The sequence below is a fragment of the Simochromis diagramma genome, unplaced genomic scaffold (genome assembly GCF_900408965.1).
Source record: "Simochromis diagramma unplaced genomic scaffold, fSimDia1.1 OVJJ01000197.1, whole genome shotgun sequence".
Lineage (NCBI taxonomy): Eukaryota > Metazoa > Chordata > Actinopteri > Cichliformes > Cichlidae > Simochromis > Simochromis diagramma.
The window spans coordinates 503,691-523,449 of NW_024386935.1; the positions used below are offsets into that span (position 1 = coordinate 503,691).

At 39.0% G+C, this 19,759-nt stretch overlaps 1 protein-coding gene across 4 annotated transcripts in view; it reads left to right on the forward strand.

Annotated features, from left to right (window-relative positions):
• The window catches only part of rasgrp3 (RAS guanyl releasing protein 3 (calcium and DAG-regulated)), a 34,241-nt gene extending 16,693 nt beyond the window's left edge, over positions 1-17,548 (forward strand). For all 4 annotated transcript variants that reach the window (XM_040037176.1, XM_040037174.1, XM_040037177.1 and 1 more), the window contains exons 2-12: positions 79-157; positions 432-534; positions 4,354-4,416; positions 4,597-4,728; positions 5,099-5,246; positions 11,069-11,242; positions 15,535-15,651; positions 16,015-16,293; positions 16,723-16,800; positions 17,148-17,261; positions 17,351-17,548. In XM_040037176.1, coding sequence (XP_039893110.1) covers positions 88-157; positions 432-534; positions 4,354-4,416; positions 4,597-4,728; positions 5,099-5,246; positions 11,069-11,242; positions 15,535-15,651; positions 16,015-16,293; positions 16,723-16,800; positions 17,148-17,261; positions 17,351-17,470 — 1,398 coding nt within the window. In that variant the 5' untranslated portion in view covers positions 79-87 and the 3' untranslated portion in view covers positions 17,471-17,548. The remainder of the gene's footprint in view (positions 1-78; positions 158-431; positions 535-4,353; positions 4,417-4,596; positions 4,729-5,098; positions 5,247-11,068; positions 11,243-15,534; positions 15,652-16,014; positions 16,294-16,722; positions 16,801-17,147; positions 17,262-17,350) is intronic.
• The last annotated feature ends 2,211 nt before the right edge of the window (positions 17,549-19,759 follow it).

The following is a 19,759-nucleotide window of genomic DNA, read 5'->3' on the forward strand; positions in this document are numbered from 1 at the left end:
TGCTCTTTAAAGCGTGTTCTTTCCTGTCCTACCAGATGTGCTCTCCCTCTAATGACATACTCTCTGTCCTCCTTCCAGCTTGGCGTCATGGGATCATCCACACTGGGGAAGGCAGCGTCTCTTGATGCTCTTTTAAATGAATGCATTCATGGATTTGGTGAGTGACACAGACCATCATCCTAAAGGTCCCTTATTCACTGCATTGCAATTAGTTTGTGGTAATTTGCAGAGAATAACTTAGGCAGTCCCTAAATTTATACCATTGTGCAAAAGCGTTGGGACACCCCTAATTTTTGGTGTCTGTTCAATTCTTCATAATTGCATTAATTCTGTATTCAGAAAAACAGTGTATCACCAACATTTTATTTTGAGCTAGGTAAGTGAGAAAGCAGTAAGAATTCAGACTGAATTTTGGGATTTGCTCTTCACAGATGACAGTGGTGACCTGCAGGCTAACCCCCTCCCACGCATTGTGCTGCTGATGCACCGTTGGTATGTTACATCCTCTGAACTGGCGCGAAAACTTCTGATGATATATCCTATCTTGTAGAAATCATGACTCGTTGCTCATACACATTAGTGAAATGGTCCAACAATATATTGAAGTGCTGGCTGAAGCTTGGAGGGCTCATTCACCTTACAGGAAATCTCACCTAAGCTTTTATTTGGTTAATGGTATTCCAGACAGTCTCTTAAATGATATTTGATGCTTTCTGTAAGCAGCTGCATCTCTCTCAGCTGCTCTCTTGGTGTGCCGTGAACATTGATGTAAAATAAGTGGTATTGATCTTAGCTTGGATCAGTGACCTTGGAGTTGCTCAGTAGGTGGTTTGTTGTACTATTAGAGACAAATGGTTGTAATGCAGCTATTTACCTGCTGTAAATTCAAACACCAACTTCATTCAATTTTGTATAACTACCCTGTTACCAAAGTATATACAGTCATGGTGAAAAGACAGTACATCCACTACAATTCTAAGGGTGTACGTAAATGGCCTGTATTTATATAGTGCTTTACACATCCAGTCATCCACCCATTCACACACTGGTGATGGCAGCTACATTGTAGCCACAGCCACCCTGGGGCGCACTGACAGAGGCGAGGCTGCCGGACACTGGCGCCACCGGGCCCTCTGACCCCCACCAGTAGGCAACGGGTGAAGTGTCTTGCCCAAGGACACAACGACCGAGACTGTCCAAGCCGGGGCTCGAACCGGCAACCTTCCAATTACAAGGCGAACTCCCAACTCTTGAGCCACGATCGCCTCTTACGTATCAGGACATACTGAAATAAAAAATCATCTGGAACTTGCCAGGATCTAAATTAATTTAAATACATCCCGAAAAGTGTTTTTATTTACTTAACACAAACTAAGGCAAAATACAAATGATATGAAAAATGATTAAGCAGCTTACAGAAGCATGTTTAGCTGCAATGCCTGAAGGCATTATGACTTTTCAGTCTCTTACATAGTTGTGGAGGACTTTTGGAGCACTCGTCTTTAGAAAGTTGCTTCAGTGCACTGACATTCATTTATGCACCCCTTTCTTAAGGTCTTGTCACAGCATTTTGAGGCTGAGGTCTGGACTTTGACTCGGCCATAGCCTTTTCTTTTTTAACTATGTTGTTATAGATCAGGCTTTATTTTCTTACTTCAGTAATCAGACACATGGAGAAACCCCCCAACAAGTAACCATCACAATATAACTTCACTAAAACTTCTAACAGACCTTGTGTGTAATGGAGATGTAATGCCAGCCTATTTTAAAATTTTCACACACACACACACACACACACACACACACACACACACACACACACACACACACACACACACACACACACACACACACACACACACACACACACCACTGTTGTTGTCTCCTTCCTCTCTTCTCTCTCTATCTGTTTTCCTGCTGATCTCCTCCACTTCCTCCTCCTTTCAGGACCTCCTGACAGTCTCCCAGATGAGCCTGGGGAGATTTTATCAGCGAAAGCACTTTTGGGATGTGTCCACTTACTGTAGAAGAAGATTGAACTTTTTTTCATTGTCTAAAACAGAGATTAAATAAATAAAATAATAATGCAGGAATATTTCCTGAATACTCTGTTCTGAGTTGCAGTAGGCCCTGTGCTGTGAGCATAGCCTGGCTCTTCATTTAGATTCATCCCAAACTTTAGGTCATAATTCTCTGTAATTGTTAGCTATTAACCTCCAGATTAGCTTGCATAGAGGGTCTAAGTTTATTTTTTTTAGAGCGAAGAGGCTTTCTCCGAGCAACCCTTCCAAATAAGCCATACTTGTTGAGTCTTTTTGTAAATGCACTGTTGTGAACTTTAATATTTATCATGCTAAGTGAGGCCTGCACAGTCTGGAATTAGTTCTCATGCTTTTGCAGTTTCTCTGAGCAGTGCAATTTGACCTTGCTGGTATGGTCCTGGAAAAACTGATGGGTAACAGTAAATGGACTAGTTCTTATATAGCGCTTTTCTACTCTATCTGAGAACTAGAAGCACTTTATATAACTTGCCTCATTAACCCATCCACATATCAGCTCTTTCTACTGAAGTGCGTTCCATCTAATGGTCACGCACATTCACACTCTGATGGATGCATTAGAGAGCAGCTGGAGGTTAGTATCTTGCCAATGGATATTTGACATCCAGATTGGAGCAGCCAAGGAAAAAACCACCAACCTTCTGATTAGTAAATGACCTGTTCTAGCTGCTGAGCTACAGAAATCGATGTCTGGAATGTTTTCTAATTGTTAAAAATCTTTCTTATTGACTTAAATATGCCATGTTACATTAAACCTTAGGAGTGAAGGAAGGTATACTCTAACATGACTTTGTAGAATCATCACCTCTTATGTATGTGCAGGAAAGGTGACCTGTAATGGAGTAATAAGTAATATATGCAGTACTTTTCTCCTTGTACAAAGTAGTTTGTTAAATTACAGTTATGTTACTTTGCAACATGGCCTGTTTTGTTGGTAGGCAACAATATAACACCAAACTCACTGTGCTAACAAGGACATGCACAAGATCTTTCTTTCAATAGTCTATTTAAGTGCTACCCCAAAGCTAACTGACAGCAAAGTGGGTAAAAACAGCCCATAGAGCACTTCACAGAAAAAAACGTTGTGATCAAAGTGATTGGACCCTAAGAAAGAGTTTGAGCAGAAATGCACAATCCTGCAAACTTCTTCAGTTCTACTTTAAACCTCCCTAAGTATTGGCACACTCCACTTTAGCAACACTCTGTCTCTTGCAGTTAGCTTTGATGTCATGTTTACAGTAAAGCAGTGATTCTCAAACTTTTCACAAGAGTACCACCTCATAAAATATATGGCTCTTAAAGTACCACCCTTATGACCGAAATTAGTATTACTAATGTCCTGGGTCGGCAACACAGTGTTTTCTGTTTGGTATTAATAATCTTTGATTTCTGGATGTGTCTTTGTTAGTTTTGGTTCTGTGTGCCTCTGAGTTTCGTCTGTGGATTTCCTGTTTTACATTTAGATGGTCTTGTCTCATGTTAGTGTATTCTGCTTTACTTCCTTGCCTTGTCTTGCCCAATTAGTTGCAGCTGTGTTGCCATCTGTTCCCTCATGTTCATGCCTGTGTATATATAGTGTGTGTTTGCCTTTGCTCGTCGTTACTCCGTCTGTGTTATCTCTGCATCTCTCTGCCCTACAGTCTCTGTGTCATCACTCTGCGTCCTAATGGTTTCAGGTTAGTTGGTTAGTTGTCCCCAGTTTAGGTTTTGGTAGCTCCTCCGTTCCTGTTTTTGCCATTTTGCCAATCCTGTAAATAAAGCTCACTCGCATCACAGCCTATGCTGTGATGCGAGTGGTAAGTGAGAAATCTTGGGTCCTTACTCTCACACACCACACGACTGCGCTGAGCTACTAGGTGTTTGCCTTTTGCATTCCTAATCCAAGTCAATAAGGCGTCAAGCAGAAGGCTGATGGTAACTGGATGAGATGTCCTGCATGATCCATTAGAGGCAAAGCTTGAGGGCAGCATAGTGACAAGATGGTTAGCACCAATGACTACAGAAAACAGTCATTGGTTAGCACTCTTGCCTTGAAGCAGCTAAGTTTTGGGTTTGCAAAATCACATGGTTAGCTTAACTGGTGATTCTAAATTCCCCTTAGGTGTGAATTATTGCCTGCCTCTCTGCGTTAGAGGCAACCTGTCCAGAGTGTAACAAACAACCTCTATCTCACAAATACATGCCATTCCAAAAGTAGATGGCGATTCTGTGTTTTTGTACTCAAGCAAATTCCTTATTTTGTTGATTTGCTGGTTTTGTTAAATCTTGAAAAATGTCCTTAACTTAAGCCCACGTACCGTAACTGCAGTGGTGACAACTGCCAAAGAACCAGGCTGAAGATTTGTTATTTAATGAGGTAAGTTGGTACTCATACATTCTCCTACATGTCAGACAGTCAAACTTCCTACATCATACCACCCATCGTAAAGGGGTCATAAATGTCCCGGTCTGTCACACACTAATAAAGGATATACTATAATCTGCATTCGTCCCATGTTTATCTATTTGATGTATAATTTCAAATATGTGTACTTAGGTACTGGATAGTAACATTTCCTGCAGAGTTCAACCTGGACTTGGGTCTGATTAGAATAACAGAGGAGTTCAGAGACGTGGCAGCTCAGCTTGGCTGTGAGGAGCATTTCAAATTCATCGACATCTCAACCATGTAAGACATCAAAGGCACACAGATGCAGCTGAAGAAACTCTTGATATAATCACTCAATTTTAACAAAATGTAACATCTGGGCTGGGTAAAATTTAAAAATAAAATAAATAAAATAATAATAAAATAAAAACTTTTTTATTTAAAGGGGACAATTTTTTGGTTATTTCCAGCTCTTTATTTTTACCATCAAAAGGCTACACTGGTGTTGTATGACTTACAGTTCTAAATAATAAAAGAATCCAAATTAAGTCACACAACCATGAGATTTAAAGAGTGCACATCTAAAGCTTAAACATGTCAAAGAACTGTTCCGTTGATTCTTATGCTTTTATTCGAGTGGCTAATTGCTTCTCAATTGTTCTTCTTGCAGTCCATCATACGACTGGATGAGAAGGATTACCCAGCGGAAAAAGCAAACCAAAAAAGGGAAGGCCTCCCTGTTGTTTGACCACCTGGAACCCATAGAGCTGGCTGAGCATCTCACCTTCCTGGAATTCAAATCCATCCGAAGGATATCGGTACATTCAACTGTTGAGTGATGGCTGCTTTGTGGCTCAGGGATGGTTCTGGAATTCATTGTCAGCAGAGGATGAATCCTAACACCATTTTAGTGCTCTATATACAATACCTTCTTACAAACTTCTCCTTCATAACTATTCTACAGCTACTGCACTAGTGTGGTCAGGGAAAATAAATAGTTTAATTATGACACCACATAGGGACATGTCACCCTGAGGAAATCTAAAACTTAAATAGTAAAAAGAAGGCTCACAGGTTTATTAAATACAGATGGCCATATTAGGCTTCTCCTTAATATAGTTTTATTAAAAAAATGATCAACATGAAAACAATACATGTGAAATAGTCAAAACCTTGAACAAGAAGGTATTGTGGAACACCATCTATTTATCAATGGCAATACAAAGTAAAAATGGACTAGGATGGGACATTTCAGAACCGTAGAAGGAGGGTTATAAAGGGGAACACACACACACCCCTATGGTGCTATGTAATAAGTGCGATTGTGAAGGAGAGATATCCCCAAGGGTTGCATTACTACTGACTGTCCACTCCCAGTCCTATCCAGCAGCAGGGAAAAGTAGGGCTGGGTATCATCACTGACTTCTATTCAATTCGATTCCGATTCAATTTTGACTCAGACAGAGAAGCACAATATAGTAATTCAGCTGGATTCATGCGGTCTAAGATTTCAGGTGCCCAACAGGAACAGTTACACATTCCAGATAAAAACTACTCCAAGTCTATTCAGGAAATGCTGCCAGAGACATTATCAAATGGTAATCAAAAATCTATAAAAAAAACTATACCAGTGAAATGTAACACTTGTAAAAATGACAAGAGGTGAATGCTGCAGCAAATCATAAATATTGTAATTAAGTGCGCAAAGCAGTGGAAGAAAAATAAAGATTTTAATTCAGCTAACAGATCATCTGCAGAGGAATGGCTTATTGAAGAGTTTCAGTCAGGTTTCAGAGCTCATCACAGCACAGAAACAGCTTTAGTGAAGGTTACAAATGATCTTCTTATGGCCTCTGACAGTGGACTCATCTCTGTGCTTGTCCTGCTAGACCTCAGTGCAGCGTTCAATACTGTCGACCATTGTTACGCCCCAGTCTAGGGGTACAGGAACGCAACATGAGTTTGAAAAGACTGCCCCGCCCTGGTCCCCAAAACCATACACAGAGGGAAACCAATTTCTTAGTGAATCATGATTTATTTTTCTACACTGCAAAAATGAAGGGTGAACAAAGGCCAAAATAACAAACAAAACAAACTAAGTCAGGAGGAGGTGCTATCTAAAACCCTATGTGAAATCAAACAAAAGACAAGCGCTACACCTAACTCCCTAACTGAAATAAACAGGAGAAAACAGTGCAAGGAAAAACAATAAGGCAGCTCACCCCTTCTGTTGCAGTGCTATTTACAATGAAAACTAATGTACACACTATATACAAAACTCAGAAAAGCCGCAAAAATCACAGGCACAAAAGTCTCAGGTTTTGGAGGCCAGGGTCAGGTCTGCTGCTGCTGTCAGTGGCTGCCCCAGGACAACTGCTGGTGAGGGATTTGAAGAAGATCACATGCCCAGGGGACCAATCAGCAGCCGTCAGCTCATCCACTCCGGGATCTGCAAAGACTTAAAGGCACAGACAACAACAGCCACCAAAACAGATTATGGACAGGGCCATAACAACCATAATATCCTATTAGAGCGATTAGAACACGCTGTAGGTATTACAGGTACTGTGCTGCAGTATATATATCTAATAGACTCCAATTTGTGCATGTAAATGGAGAGTCCTCTTCACACACTGAGGTTAATTATGGAGTTCCACAGGGTTCAGTGCTAGGACCAATTCTGTTTACATTATACATGCTTCCCTTAGGCAGTATCATTAGAAGACATAGCATACATTTACACTGCTATGCAGATGACACCCAGCTCTATCTGTCCATGAAGCCAGATGACACACACCAATTAGTTAAACTGCAGGAATGTCTTAAAGACATAAAGACCTGGATGGCCGCTAACTTTCTGCTTCTTCATTCAGATAAAACTGAGGTTATTGTACTCGGCCCTGAAAAGCTTAGAAATATGGTATCTAAGCAGATTCTTACTCTGGATGGCATTACCTTGGCCTCCAGTAACACTGTGAGGAACCTTGGAGTCATTTTTGACCAGGACATTTCCTTCAACGCACATATTAAACAAATATGTAAGACTGCTTTCTTCCATTTGTGCAACATCTCTAAAATTAGAAATATCCTGTCTCAGAGTGACGCTGAAAAACTAATTCATGCATTTATTACTTCCAGGCTGGACGACTGTAATTCATTATTATCAGGATGTCCAAAAAACTCACTGAAAAGCCTTCAGCTAATCCAAAATGCTGCAGCAAGAGTGCTGACAGGGACTAGAAAGAGAGAGCATATTTCTCCTGTTTTGGCTTCCCTTCATTGGCTTCCTGTTAAATCCAGAATTGAATTCAAAATCCTGCTCCTCACATACAAGGTCTTAAATAATCAGGCCCCATCTTATCTTAATGACCTTGTAGTACCATATCAACCTATTAGAGTACTTCGCTCTCGCTCTGCAGGCCTACTTGTTGTTCCTAGAGTATTTAAAAGTAGAATGAGAGGCAGAGCCTTCAGTTTTCAGGCCCCTCTTCTGTGGAACCAGCTTCCAGTTTGGATTCGGGAGACAGACACTATCTCTACTTTTAAGATTAGGCTTAAAACTTTCCTTTTTGCTAAAGCATATAGTTAGGGCTGGACCAGGTGACCCTGAATCCTCCCTTAGTTATGCTGCAATAGACGTAGGCTGCCGGGGGATTCCCATGATGCATTGAGTTTTTCCTTTCCAGTCACCTTTCTCACTCACTGTGTGTTCATAGACCTCTCTGCATTGAATCATATCTGTTATTAATCTCTGTCTCTCTTCCACAGCATGTCTTTCATCCTGTCTTCCTTCTCTCACCCCAACCAATCACAGCAGATGGCCCCGCCCCTCCCTAAGCCTGGTTCTGCTGGAGGTTTCTTCCTGTTAAAAGGGAGTTTTTCCTTCCCACTGTCGCCAAAGTGCTTGCTAATAGGGGTCATATGATTGTTGGGTTTTTCTCTGTATCTATTATTGTACGATCTACTGTACAATATAAAGCGCCTTGAGGCGACTGCTGTTGTGATCCGGCGCTATATAAATAAAATTGAATTCAATTGAATTCAATTAATTCAAGTTAATTGCTTTATCACTGAACACAATTGCTGCTGCTATTTGTAAATCACTGAATTAATACATGCACATTCCTGCAAAAATCTCTCCAGAGCAGGTTGGATCCACAGAGGTGGCTGTGCTCCAGAGGCAGAGTAGGCCATTCGAAGGGAGGTGCTTCAATCCCTTTGTACGATAGGCTCTTGTTTCCATCCCAAAAATAAGTCTTGACAAAAAACTAAATGTGTGTGTTAATGAGAAATGCTGTATAAAATATTTTGAGAGCTCAAGTTAAGCAGAAAGGTGCCCTATAAAAACTAGCCTTTATGCATCCGTTTATACGTTAGCAGTAGTAACGTTTGGTAGTAAGAACCGAAAACCCTAAAAGTTACCTGGACAGCCCAAAAGCTTGTTTCATACTCTGGTCAGGAGCAGGTAAGGAGTTTCAGTTTTAAATCACCTTTAAATACCACATTTTCACTGTTTCTTTCATTTAATATAGATTCTCTGCTTGAGGAATAACTGGGGAATAACTTTTACATGTGCAGCCGTATGCAGTTAATTTGGTAAATGTATAAAATATTTCAGTTTCATTCTCCTGCTAATTCACTTTTACACTGCTAGAAATATAGCTACAAGAACACACATACCAGAGTGTCACATTTTACTGATAATTACCATTTCATAATGGCTCCAGAGTATGTGGCCCTCATATGGATCATTTGAGATGGAAGAAGAGTCATATGATCCGTAAAACCCCCCCTTTTAGATCGGTAATGACCAACCCTTTCATGTGACCTCGCAGGGAAAACGCAGCTTAGCAAATTGATAACTAGATTCATGTGAGTCTGTGAAGGTTCTCAGTCATCCAGGTCATCGTAGTCAAAGGAGCTTGCAAAGAAAAGCGTCTGGACTTCTTTAAGTTACTTGAAGACGTTTCACCTCTCATCCGAGAAGCTTCTTCAGTTCTAAGGTCAAATGGTGGAGAGTCCCAGATATAAACCTAGTGGGAGTTTCCCCCCACAGAGGGACAAAAGGACCCCCTGATGATCCTCTAATCGCCTGAGCCAAGGTGTGAAACTGGGTGTGGGTCCCAATCAGCCAGAGTTTCGGGTGTGTTCATTGTGAAACCTGGCCCCACCTTATCATGTGAATTCCTGAGGTCAGATGGCCCAGGATGTGAGTGGGTGTTAAGGCGTCTGGGAAGGGATCTCTCACCTTGGCTCAGGCGATTAGAGGATCATCAGGGGGTCCTTTTGTCCCTCTGTGGGGGGATACTCCCACTAGGTTTATATCTGGGACTCTCCACCATTTGACCTTAGAACTGAAGAAGCTTCTCGGATGAGAGGTGAAATGTCTTCAAGTAACTTAAAGAAGTCCAGACGCTTTTCTTTGCAAGCTCCTTTGACTAGATTCATGTGACCACTTATCCTGATCGACAAACTAGGGGTAAATGAATCCAGGTAACAAAAACACACCCTGGGTCTGTTGAACTTGCTTCATAGTACATGGCCCAGGTTATGTATTCAGCATAAGGGATTTGTAACCACTGACCGGAAGGCATCAATAAACCCCAGCAGCTGACTAATTTCCGGCTGTAGCATAAATCTCCAGAGACCTCAATAAAGGAATGCTGTATCACAACTGTAGGGTGTAACACATCTGTGTCCTCTGTTAGAAATAAACAGCTGGCCACATACCCGGATTAAAACTACTTTAGATTGCACAGAATTCACAGACAGCCAATATACCAAAGTCCACGCAAGACAAAAGACTCCATGAGCAAGAAGAAATTCTGCATGATTGTGTCTTGGGAAAGTTCTACCCATCCCTGACTTCAGAATCGAGCACACAGAATGGCTACACTGGCTACAGAATTAAATCCCTTCTTCAAACAGTTCCATGGGGCCTTTGATCTCAGTGTTTTTGATAAATGGAATTTATGAAAAATGAAATATAACCTTATCCTTTCAGGACATACATGGGCTCCCAAAACCAGCCCTGATCTGCTGTGCAGTTTTTTGGCTCAAAGCTAATGCTAACTCATGCTATCACAGGTGTCGAACTCCAGGCCTTGAGGGCCGGCGTCCTGCAGGTTTTAGATGTGTCCTTGATCCAACACAGCTGATTTAAATTGCTAAATTACCTCCTTGACATGTCTTGAAGTTCTCCAGAGGCCTGGTAATGAACTAATCAATTGATTCAGGTGTGTTGACCCAGGGTGAGATCTAAAACCTGGCCTGGACACTGGCCCTCGAGGCCTGGAGTTTGACACACCTGTGCTAGATGGAGAGCTTCTGGAAAGCTGAACATTTGCTGGGATTCCATTCTGCTGTGATGGGCCATCAGCGTCTTATCATCAAACAGCTTAACTGAATTCTATATATCAATATGTGGGAGAAAAGGCTTACACTAGCTGACATATGGTTAGGTGTTTAATAGATTTCCTAGAATAGGACCCAGATCAAAATGTAGGGTGGTAGAGAAGTAGGCAGTTTCAACACTGGTACAAAAACAGTATGTAAAGGACTTTTTTTTTCAGTCTTTGCGTAGGATCTTTTCTGATTCTGTAAGGCAGATACCTGATTTACGTTACTCTGTCATTCCTAGTTCACTGATTACCAGAGCTATGTGATCCATGGCTGTTTGGTGGACAACCTGACTCTGGAGCGCTCCATTGCTTTGTTCAACGGCGTTTCACAATGGGTGCAGCTGATGGTTCTCAGCAAACTCACACCTCAGACCCGTGCAGAGGTCATCACAAAATACATCCATGTGGCACAGGTAAGCCAAGGAGGGCAGGCTCTACGCACAGCTCTTCCAGCTTTCACAAAGTATTTCTCTCCAAAACATATAGAAATAACAGGGTGACTCAGCACTGTTACAAAACCATACTATATAATTAAGTTTAAATTCCACATTCCACATAAATTCCAAATCTTAAACTCAAGATTTTTCTTTTGACTAGTCAAACAAATTATCGAGAAAAATGCAACAGTAAAATCTTACAGATTAGATAAAACCCACTCAGATAAAGTGGCAAAACAGCATCTTGGCTTTGTTCATTTGCAGTGCAGAGGCTCAGAGATGTTATGATAGCTTTTCCCCTAAACTGCCACCTTAAAGTCTAACATAGTAAAACAGGGTTAGGCTACATTTAAAGCCACATGTACAACCATTACAGTTTCAGAAGCCAGAAGGTACTTTCAATTTATGTCTTTTTTTAATATGCATTTTGGCCTCATAGTTGTTCTAATATAATATTTTTGTATTTATGCAGCAGTCTGCTACTTCCTGAGCCTTGTTCAGCTGGAGGTTTCTTCCTGTTAAAAAGGAATTTTTTCTTTCTACTGTCCTTTGATTTGTCAAGGTTTTCTCTCTGATATTGTACCTTAACAATGTAAAGCACCTTGAGGCAACTGCTTTTTATTGTGTGAATTGAATTAAACTGAACTGAATTAATTTATGCCAGATACATTAAATTATAGCTAAGGCAGTAGATGTGAACTAAACTCTAACTCTGTCACTGAATGATGATTGGATTGGACTGACTGAACCTTAAGAGGCTAACACTTCACATATTTTCATCGTATTTAAACCATTCAGTGAGCTCCCTATGGATAGTATAGTATAGTATATAGAAAGATAGATAGATAGTTTGTAGGGGGAGAGATGGGCCCTGCATAAACAAGTAACCCGTTTAACTTTAAAAGGCACAGTGGTGTTATAGAATGTCCCCTTTTTTTTAAAAACAATGATAATTCTTCGTCAACCACATAACTGAAGTATGCCATCTGGAGGATGTAGGCTGAATATCATGCTGCTGTTTCTCTCACACATACCTGACATTTTTTATATGTGTTGCTGCCATCAAATTCAAAAGAAACTGGTTTTTTCATGAGAGAGTAACATGTTTCAAATAAATGATATAAGAAATAATACTAGTGTTTGGTAAAAGGACAGGTGTTTATGTAGCACTTTTCTTCTCAAGCTGAGCACTTAAAGGGCTTTTTGCTACAAGTCTTATTCACCCAGTCACACACTGGATTTGTAAAAAGAGAATGCAAATATACGTTCTTATTCTTAGTCGTCTTCTTCTTCTTCTTCTTCTTCTTCTTATTATTATTATTATTATTGAGTTTGTTTCATCCAGGACGTATCTATTAAAATATGTCTGGTACAGCTTTGATCTCTTGTAGTTAAAAGTGAAAGTCTTATGAGAAGACAGACAATAACAGTTAGCATATGGATTGCACAGGCAGTCACCATTCAGATTTAATGGCCCTTCTGTGGATGAGTATGTTTAGCTGCCTTTAAGCCAGATTCTTCATGGTTCCACACTATGCAAAAAAATGGCTTCTTTAATATTTTTAATATTCTCTAATATTTCTCTAAAACAAACAATAACAAACATACAAAAAACACCGCAAAAAACAAATGCACTTGAGCTGTTGTTCAGTCATAAAAGCTCCCCCATCATCAATATTTATGTTCCATATAGTACACACTGTTAGAAAAAGCATCTTGAAAAAATGGTAATATTCCGGCAGCTGGGGCGCCAAAATACGACCGTATAATTACAGAAAATAACTGTCCCATAAAAATACGGTCATTTTCAGTAATGAAAATACAATTAGTTGCGCTAATTTGACATGGGATCTCGCCTTTTTCAAGGGCCGCTAAACATTAAATTAGGAACATGTTAATGTCATTAAACAATGAAATCATCTATAAATAGGAAAAAAAAAAGCATCTTGAAAAAACGGTAATATTCCGGCAGCTGGGCGCCAAAATACGACCGTAAAATAACAGAAAATAACTGTCCCATAAAAATACGGTCATTTTCAGTAATGAAAATAGAGTTTGTTGCGCTAATTTGACATGGGATTCTGCCTTTTCCAAGTGCTTTTAGGCATTAAATTAGGAACATTTAAACGTGATCAAACAATGAAATTACCTATAAACAAGGTCACTGAATGTGGAAATATGAATCATAACACATAAATATACAGTTAACAGTTGGTTTGAATAATAATTGATTGCATGCCCTGGGACAGACTGACAGAGGCGAGGCTGCCATATCGCACCATCGGCCCCTTTGGCCATCACTAGTAGGCGGAGAGTCTTGACCACGGACACAACGACGGACAGTGTCCGAGCCGGGGCGCGAACCGGCAACCTTCTGATCACAAGGCGAACTGCCAACTCTTGAGCCACGATCGCCCTAACTAGCAACGATAATAATACTTATGTGATGTAACACAAGCTTATAGGGATCATGTTATATACTTTTCCATAGCATTACATTTGAATTCAACAGTTCAATCTTTCAAATAACGGACAGATATTTGTGAAATCATGATACATTTGTGAATGTATTTTACAATCTAAATATGCATATGTACAGACAGATACATTTAATAATCATGAAAATTATGTTGTATTACAGTACAGTGATTTAACGTTAATTTACATTCAAAATGTGAAGTCAAAGTCTATTTACGTAACTTTAATGATATTCTAGAAGAACAGAACATTACTGTAAAATGCAGTAAAATACCTTCATATTAGGGTTTTTTCCTACGGTCGCAGCCATACCCGCGACCTTGTTGTTAGTTCACATTCATTGGCCAAAGCTTAGCGACATGTTATTTATATTAATTGCAATTCCTACCTCTACATTTCTTTTTCAAAATATATAATTAGCACAGCGTGTCCGTGCAATGTTTTACATTGTGGCATGCAGAGAAATCTTAACAAAGAAGCTCACAGAGAGAGATTGAGCTTGTTATTTAACCCCAAGCTGGTAGGGGAGCTCTTTATTAAAACACTTCGAGTGCTACAATGTGCCTCAATGTTCAACAACAGCACAACAGAAGTCACTCATGGTACAGCACTCTCTCTACAAAACAACAACTGTCAGTGACGCTGCACCACGGCGTAAACACAACATTCAAGATAACAGTTAAAAGTAACGTAACCATAAACAATAGAACAAGAACATCTAAACAGCAGCACATGTCCCAAGGCATGATGGGAGACATTTCTGGATTTCTGGATATTTTTACAATCTAAATATGCATATGTACAAAAAAATATATTTAAAAAACAAGTAAATTGTGTTTTATTACATTTACAGTGATGTTATGTTATTTTACATTTGACGTGTCAGATCACAGTCTACTTATGTAAATGTAATGATATTCTAGAAAAACAGTACACTACTGTAAAATACACAGTAAAATAATTTGACATTACTATTTACAGTTTACTATTACAGTGCAGGATATGGTTCTTTCTGTCTGTGTTCTAGGCAAAGAGCTTCTCCATTACTCTTCCATTTGTATTGAAGGATGGATGCATGCCCTAATAATCTGCCCCGTCCTTTCTCCTACCAAAGTAAAGGCTGTCTACAGAAAGGGTCATGGATGAATCTACTTAACACACTGCCATTAGCTGTACAGAATATTGTGCACTGGTTTTTAAGATGGCTTGGTCAGCTTCAAGTGCAAATGTTCTCATTTTGTAAGCATGCATATTGTAACATATTGTTATGTTATGTAATACTGAATTGAAAAGTAAATATTGACTGGGCTCCATGCAGCAGACTGGGACTCATCAAAAGCTTATGATGGCTTGGTTTGGATTTGGTTTTATTCACATAGCCATTTGTCTCTCATCTCAGCATTATTAGATTATTAAAATAAAGTAAGTTTTTACAATTACTCTGATAATCATAGTGGTAGCAAAGCTTTCTTCTTCAGCTATTGTCACCAATCTAATATGTCATTGGAGACTGGTACAGTGATAATGAGCTCTTGTATTCATGTACTGTGGTTTCAGAAAGGAGTCAGCTTAATTTGTTGGTAAGCTTTTAGATTAACATCCCCTCCACAGTCCATAAAAAAATTAAATAAAGTTTTTCAGTGTTTTTGAATTTTAATTAAAAAAACAAAACAATAATTGAATAAATTGCCACACTCCAAACTAGCACACCAAGGACCAAAAGCAAGGCGCTAGGCCACCTCTTTAGACAATAAACAGTGATCTTCAACATGTCTTTCTCTGGTCATCAGAAACTCCTTCACCTGCAGAACTTCAACACTTTGATGGCGGTGGTGGGGGGCCTGAGCCATAGTTCAATTTCTCGCCTAAAGGAGACTCATTTATATTTGGCTCCTGAAGTAGTCAAGGTAAGTCAGTGCCAGTCTTTTGTATGTAGATTCATTTATGATTACTACACAGTTACAGGTGATTCAGTGGCAATGTATTTTCTTAGCAACAAGCCTTTACCTTGTTTCATTAAGGAATTTGTACTGCAGCGCGGTGGCGCTGTGATTAGAACTGTTAACTCACAGCAAGAAGGTCCTGATTTTGGTTCCACCACCTGGCCTTTCTCCTTGGAGTTTTCATGTTCTCCACATGTCCACATGTTTGTATGGGTTCTGCCTGGGTACTTTGGCTTCCTTCCATAGTCCAAAGACATGCATAACTTAAACTTTTGATTTGCTTGTGAATATGGTGTACCCTTTACCGTTTGCTGCTTCTTGCCACAGATCTGGAATGAGATGACAGAGCTGGTCTCTTCCAACAACAATTACTCTTGCTACCGAAAAGCCTTCAATGAGTGCCAGGGATTTAAGATCCCAGTACTGGGTGTGCACCTAAAGGACTTGATTGCAGTGCATGTGGTGTTTCCTGACTGGATTGGTGATGGTAAAAAGGTGAACCTCGTGAAGATGCATCAGCTTTACATGACCTTCAATGAGCTGGTGTCCCTGCAGAGTGCAGTGGCCCAAGTTGAACCCAACATGGACCTCATCTACCTACTAACGGTGAGGGATTACCACACATGGATTTGAAATGTCACTGTCCAGCTAACTGTGCACACACAAAGGACTCTTTCAAGAGGTTAAGGAAAAACAGATCATTTTATTTTCTAAAGACCCTGCTTCATTTTCTTCACTCTTGTTTGTTTCTGTCGCTTGTTGTTGTTTTCGACTTTTTTTTCATCAGTCAAATCAGGTTCATATATGATAAGAAGCTCCTTGAGAATATGGGCTTGTTGTCCTCGTTACCTAGTCTCAGAAAGGATTTGTAGAAGCTCTTTTTTGCATACAACCTTTCTCTTGATAGTCTGCTTTGTTAGTATGGCTTGTTTTTTACTACAGGAACTTGCACTTTAAACAAAAGGTCACTTTACAACCCTCAATTGTTCTTTGACTTTTTGAAACTTATTATACCGCAATCCTTTTATTTTTCAGCTTTCGTTAGATCTGTATTATACTGAGGATGAGATTTATGAGCTGTCATTGCTAAGGGAACCCCGTAACTCTAAATTGGTAAGTTTTAGTGTAATTATAACCACTGCTCAGACATACTTTCATCAAAGACTTTCACCAACTAAAAATCTTCTTTTGGACAATTTCAAATTTTTCTTTCTACCATTTATCACACAGGGCAGAAAATTAAACACCCTTTTGCCTTTGTATTCGGTTTAATTGAATTCAATGTTATTTATATAGCATCAAATCACAACAACCGTTTCCTCAGGCGCTTTATATTGTAAGGTAAAGACCCTACAATAATACAATAATACAAACAGAAAAAAAGTGCTTTGTAAGATCCTGTTGTCTTGATGTGAATATTTGGTGGGTCCTGTTTGTCTAAGTCTCGTCCTTCTGCACAGCCTACCTCTCCAACAACTCCCAACAAGCCATTGGCCCCACTGGACTGGGCATCTGGTGTCGCTACCAAACCAGACCCCTGTCTGGTCAATAAACATATCAGGAAGGTAGTGGATGTAAGTATACAAACATACTTTTCAAAATCGGAAGAAACGGCTCCTGTTGCAGGTGAAAGTAATCTGTTTCCCTGTCTGCGCTGGGGAAGTCTGTGTTCAGGAATTATGACCATGACCGGGATGGATACATTTCTCAAGAAGACTTTGAGAGCATTGCAGCCAACTTCCCCTTGCTGGACTCTTTCTGCGTTTTGGATAAAGATCAGTGAGTTTGGAACATTACAATACAGTTAAGTTTGTTGTTTTTGCTGTCTAATAAAACATAATCCAGTTTTTCAACAAGGCAATAACTGAAATTTTTAGCTCCTATACATTAGTGTCTTTTTCCTTGCTCAAGTTAATTGAGCTATAAATAATCCATCAAATCTTAAAGTACACAGTTTACTTTAAAAAGATATTCAATTGCAGTCTGAAGATATGCATATTAACATAAGCTATAACCTGCATAAAAGATAAGCTGCCGACAAAACGAAAAGAATACAGCGTCTTTTATCAAAAACTATATGAACAAGTATCAACAAAGGTCACAAAACTGAAAGCTCAGTTGCAAACAAACAAGATCAGACAAGTTAAATCTCTGCAGCATTCCCTGCAAGCAAAAGTAAAAATAATGTAAACAAACTGCTGGTGGAAAAGTTGCTGTGGAAAAAAACGGTTTAAAAGGGAAAGTTTTTGTTCGCTCACCGAAAACACACTGGAGTCTAACAAATTCATGTAATAAAAACATTGATTTCCACATAAAATATATGCAAAGAAGATTGTTTTGCAATATTCTGAAACCAGGAGTCGTTACTCTCTTTGTTTTGTTCTTCTTTAAAAAGAAGTAGGGTGAAGCCCATTTGCAGCTATTTGTTTATTCGTATATTTGAGATTGACTAAACTCTGGCTGCACTTCATAATATCGCTATAGCCACAGTTTTTATAGTTGTAATTGCTTTTCATTTCAGAATACTTCGACACAGCAGAGTAGTGGAAGGTAACAACAAGACCTTATAAGGAAAGGAACAAACAATTCTAATGGGACTATTTTTGATCAATAAACAGCTTCAAAACATTTAATATAACGTAGACATAACTTTCATGAGAAACACACTTAGATAGCAATTTGTATGCTTGCTGAACATTTGATCAGAAGGAAATCCAACATTATAAAAGTGCAGATGAAAAGATTTGATTAAAAGAGAATGCAGTGTTTTTTTTATCATTCATTTATCTGTTATAGACTGTATGATCAGGCTTCCATAAAGGTCATAAAACTGAAAGTACAGTCTCCAAAAAAACACGATAAAACAAGTTAACTCTCTGTGGCATTCCCTGCAAGGAAAGTGAAGATGAAGTAAACAAGTGGCTGGTGGGAAAAGTTGAGCAACTAGTACGTTTAAAAAAAAAAAAGATCTATTATCTGCCATTTGTACACCCACAATAGATGTGCAGATCAGAGGAATCTTTAACTCATTACACACTGAGTTAAACATTAATATTAAGGTTCATTTCACTTAGCAAATAAGATATAAACAAATTATTGCAAGTATAGAACAAGAGCAAGTATATATATATATATATATATATATATATATATATATATATATATATATATATATATATATATATATATATATATATATATATTAGTGCTCCGTGTGAGGGGCTGCACGGCGCTAACATGTTGACGCCATGTTTACCCCAATTTCACTATTCCTTCAAATATTATCTGTAGTTTTCTGTTGCTTTTCATGTCCAAATGTATGTATGTATGCTGCATATTTTTTTGTGCTCCTTCAGCTACACTTACTGGACAAAAGTTTTAGAACACCCAATTTTTCCATTTATTTATTGCAATTCAAGTCATTCAAGACTGAAATTGTACAAAGAGAAGTGGCGAAATACTTCACGGAGGTTAAAAAAAAGGTAAGAATTCCCAAAACTTAAAAATAATATACATTTCAGAATTATACAAAAAGGCCTTTTTCAGGAAACATGAAATGGGTTAACAATTTAAAGCTGTTCTGCAGCAACGGAGGTTGGAAGCTGGTGCTACTAATTCCTACAGGTGTTCCAAGTTTTCTAGATTACTTACAACCTCCTCTGTATGAAATGAAACCCCTATTGTATCATACTATTGTGAGCATCAGTTGAACAATATTGTACTGTAGAAAGTAGTGTAATGCCACAAAAATGTCAAGAAAAAGGCAATGGAAGAGAGACAGACCATCATAACACTTAAAAATGTTGGTCTTTCCTACAGAGAAATTGAAAAAAAGTCAAGCTGTCAGTGATTAGGCTTGAAAACATGGAGTGGGCAGCACAGTCTCCAGATCTAAATCCCATCCAGCTGTTTTGGGATGGACTGTAAAGAAGAGCAAAATCAAAGCAAACACAAAAAACCCAGACAAAGCAGTACTTTGAAAATACTGTACTTAATTGAATGTTAATTTAAGGCTAACAAGCAGAATTTTATCTTTATTCTAGGATGTAAAATCATTTTAATAGCTATTCCT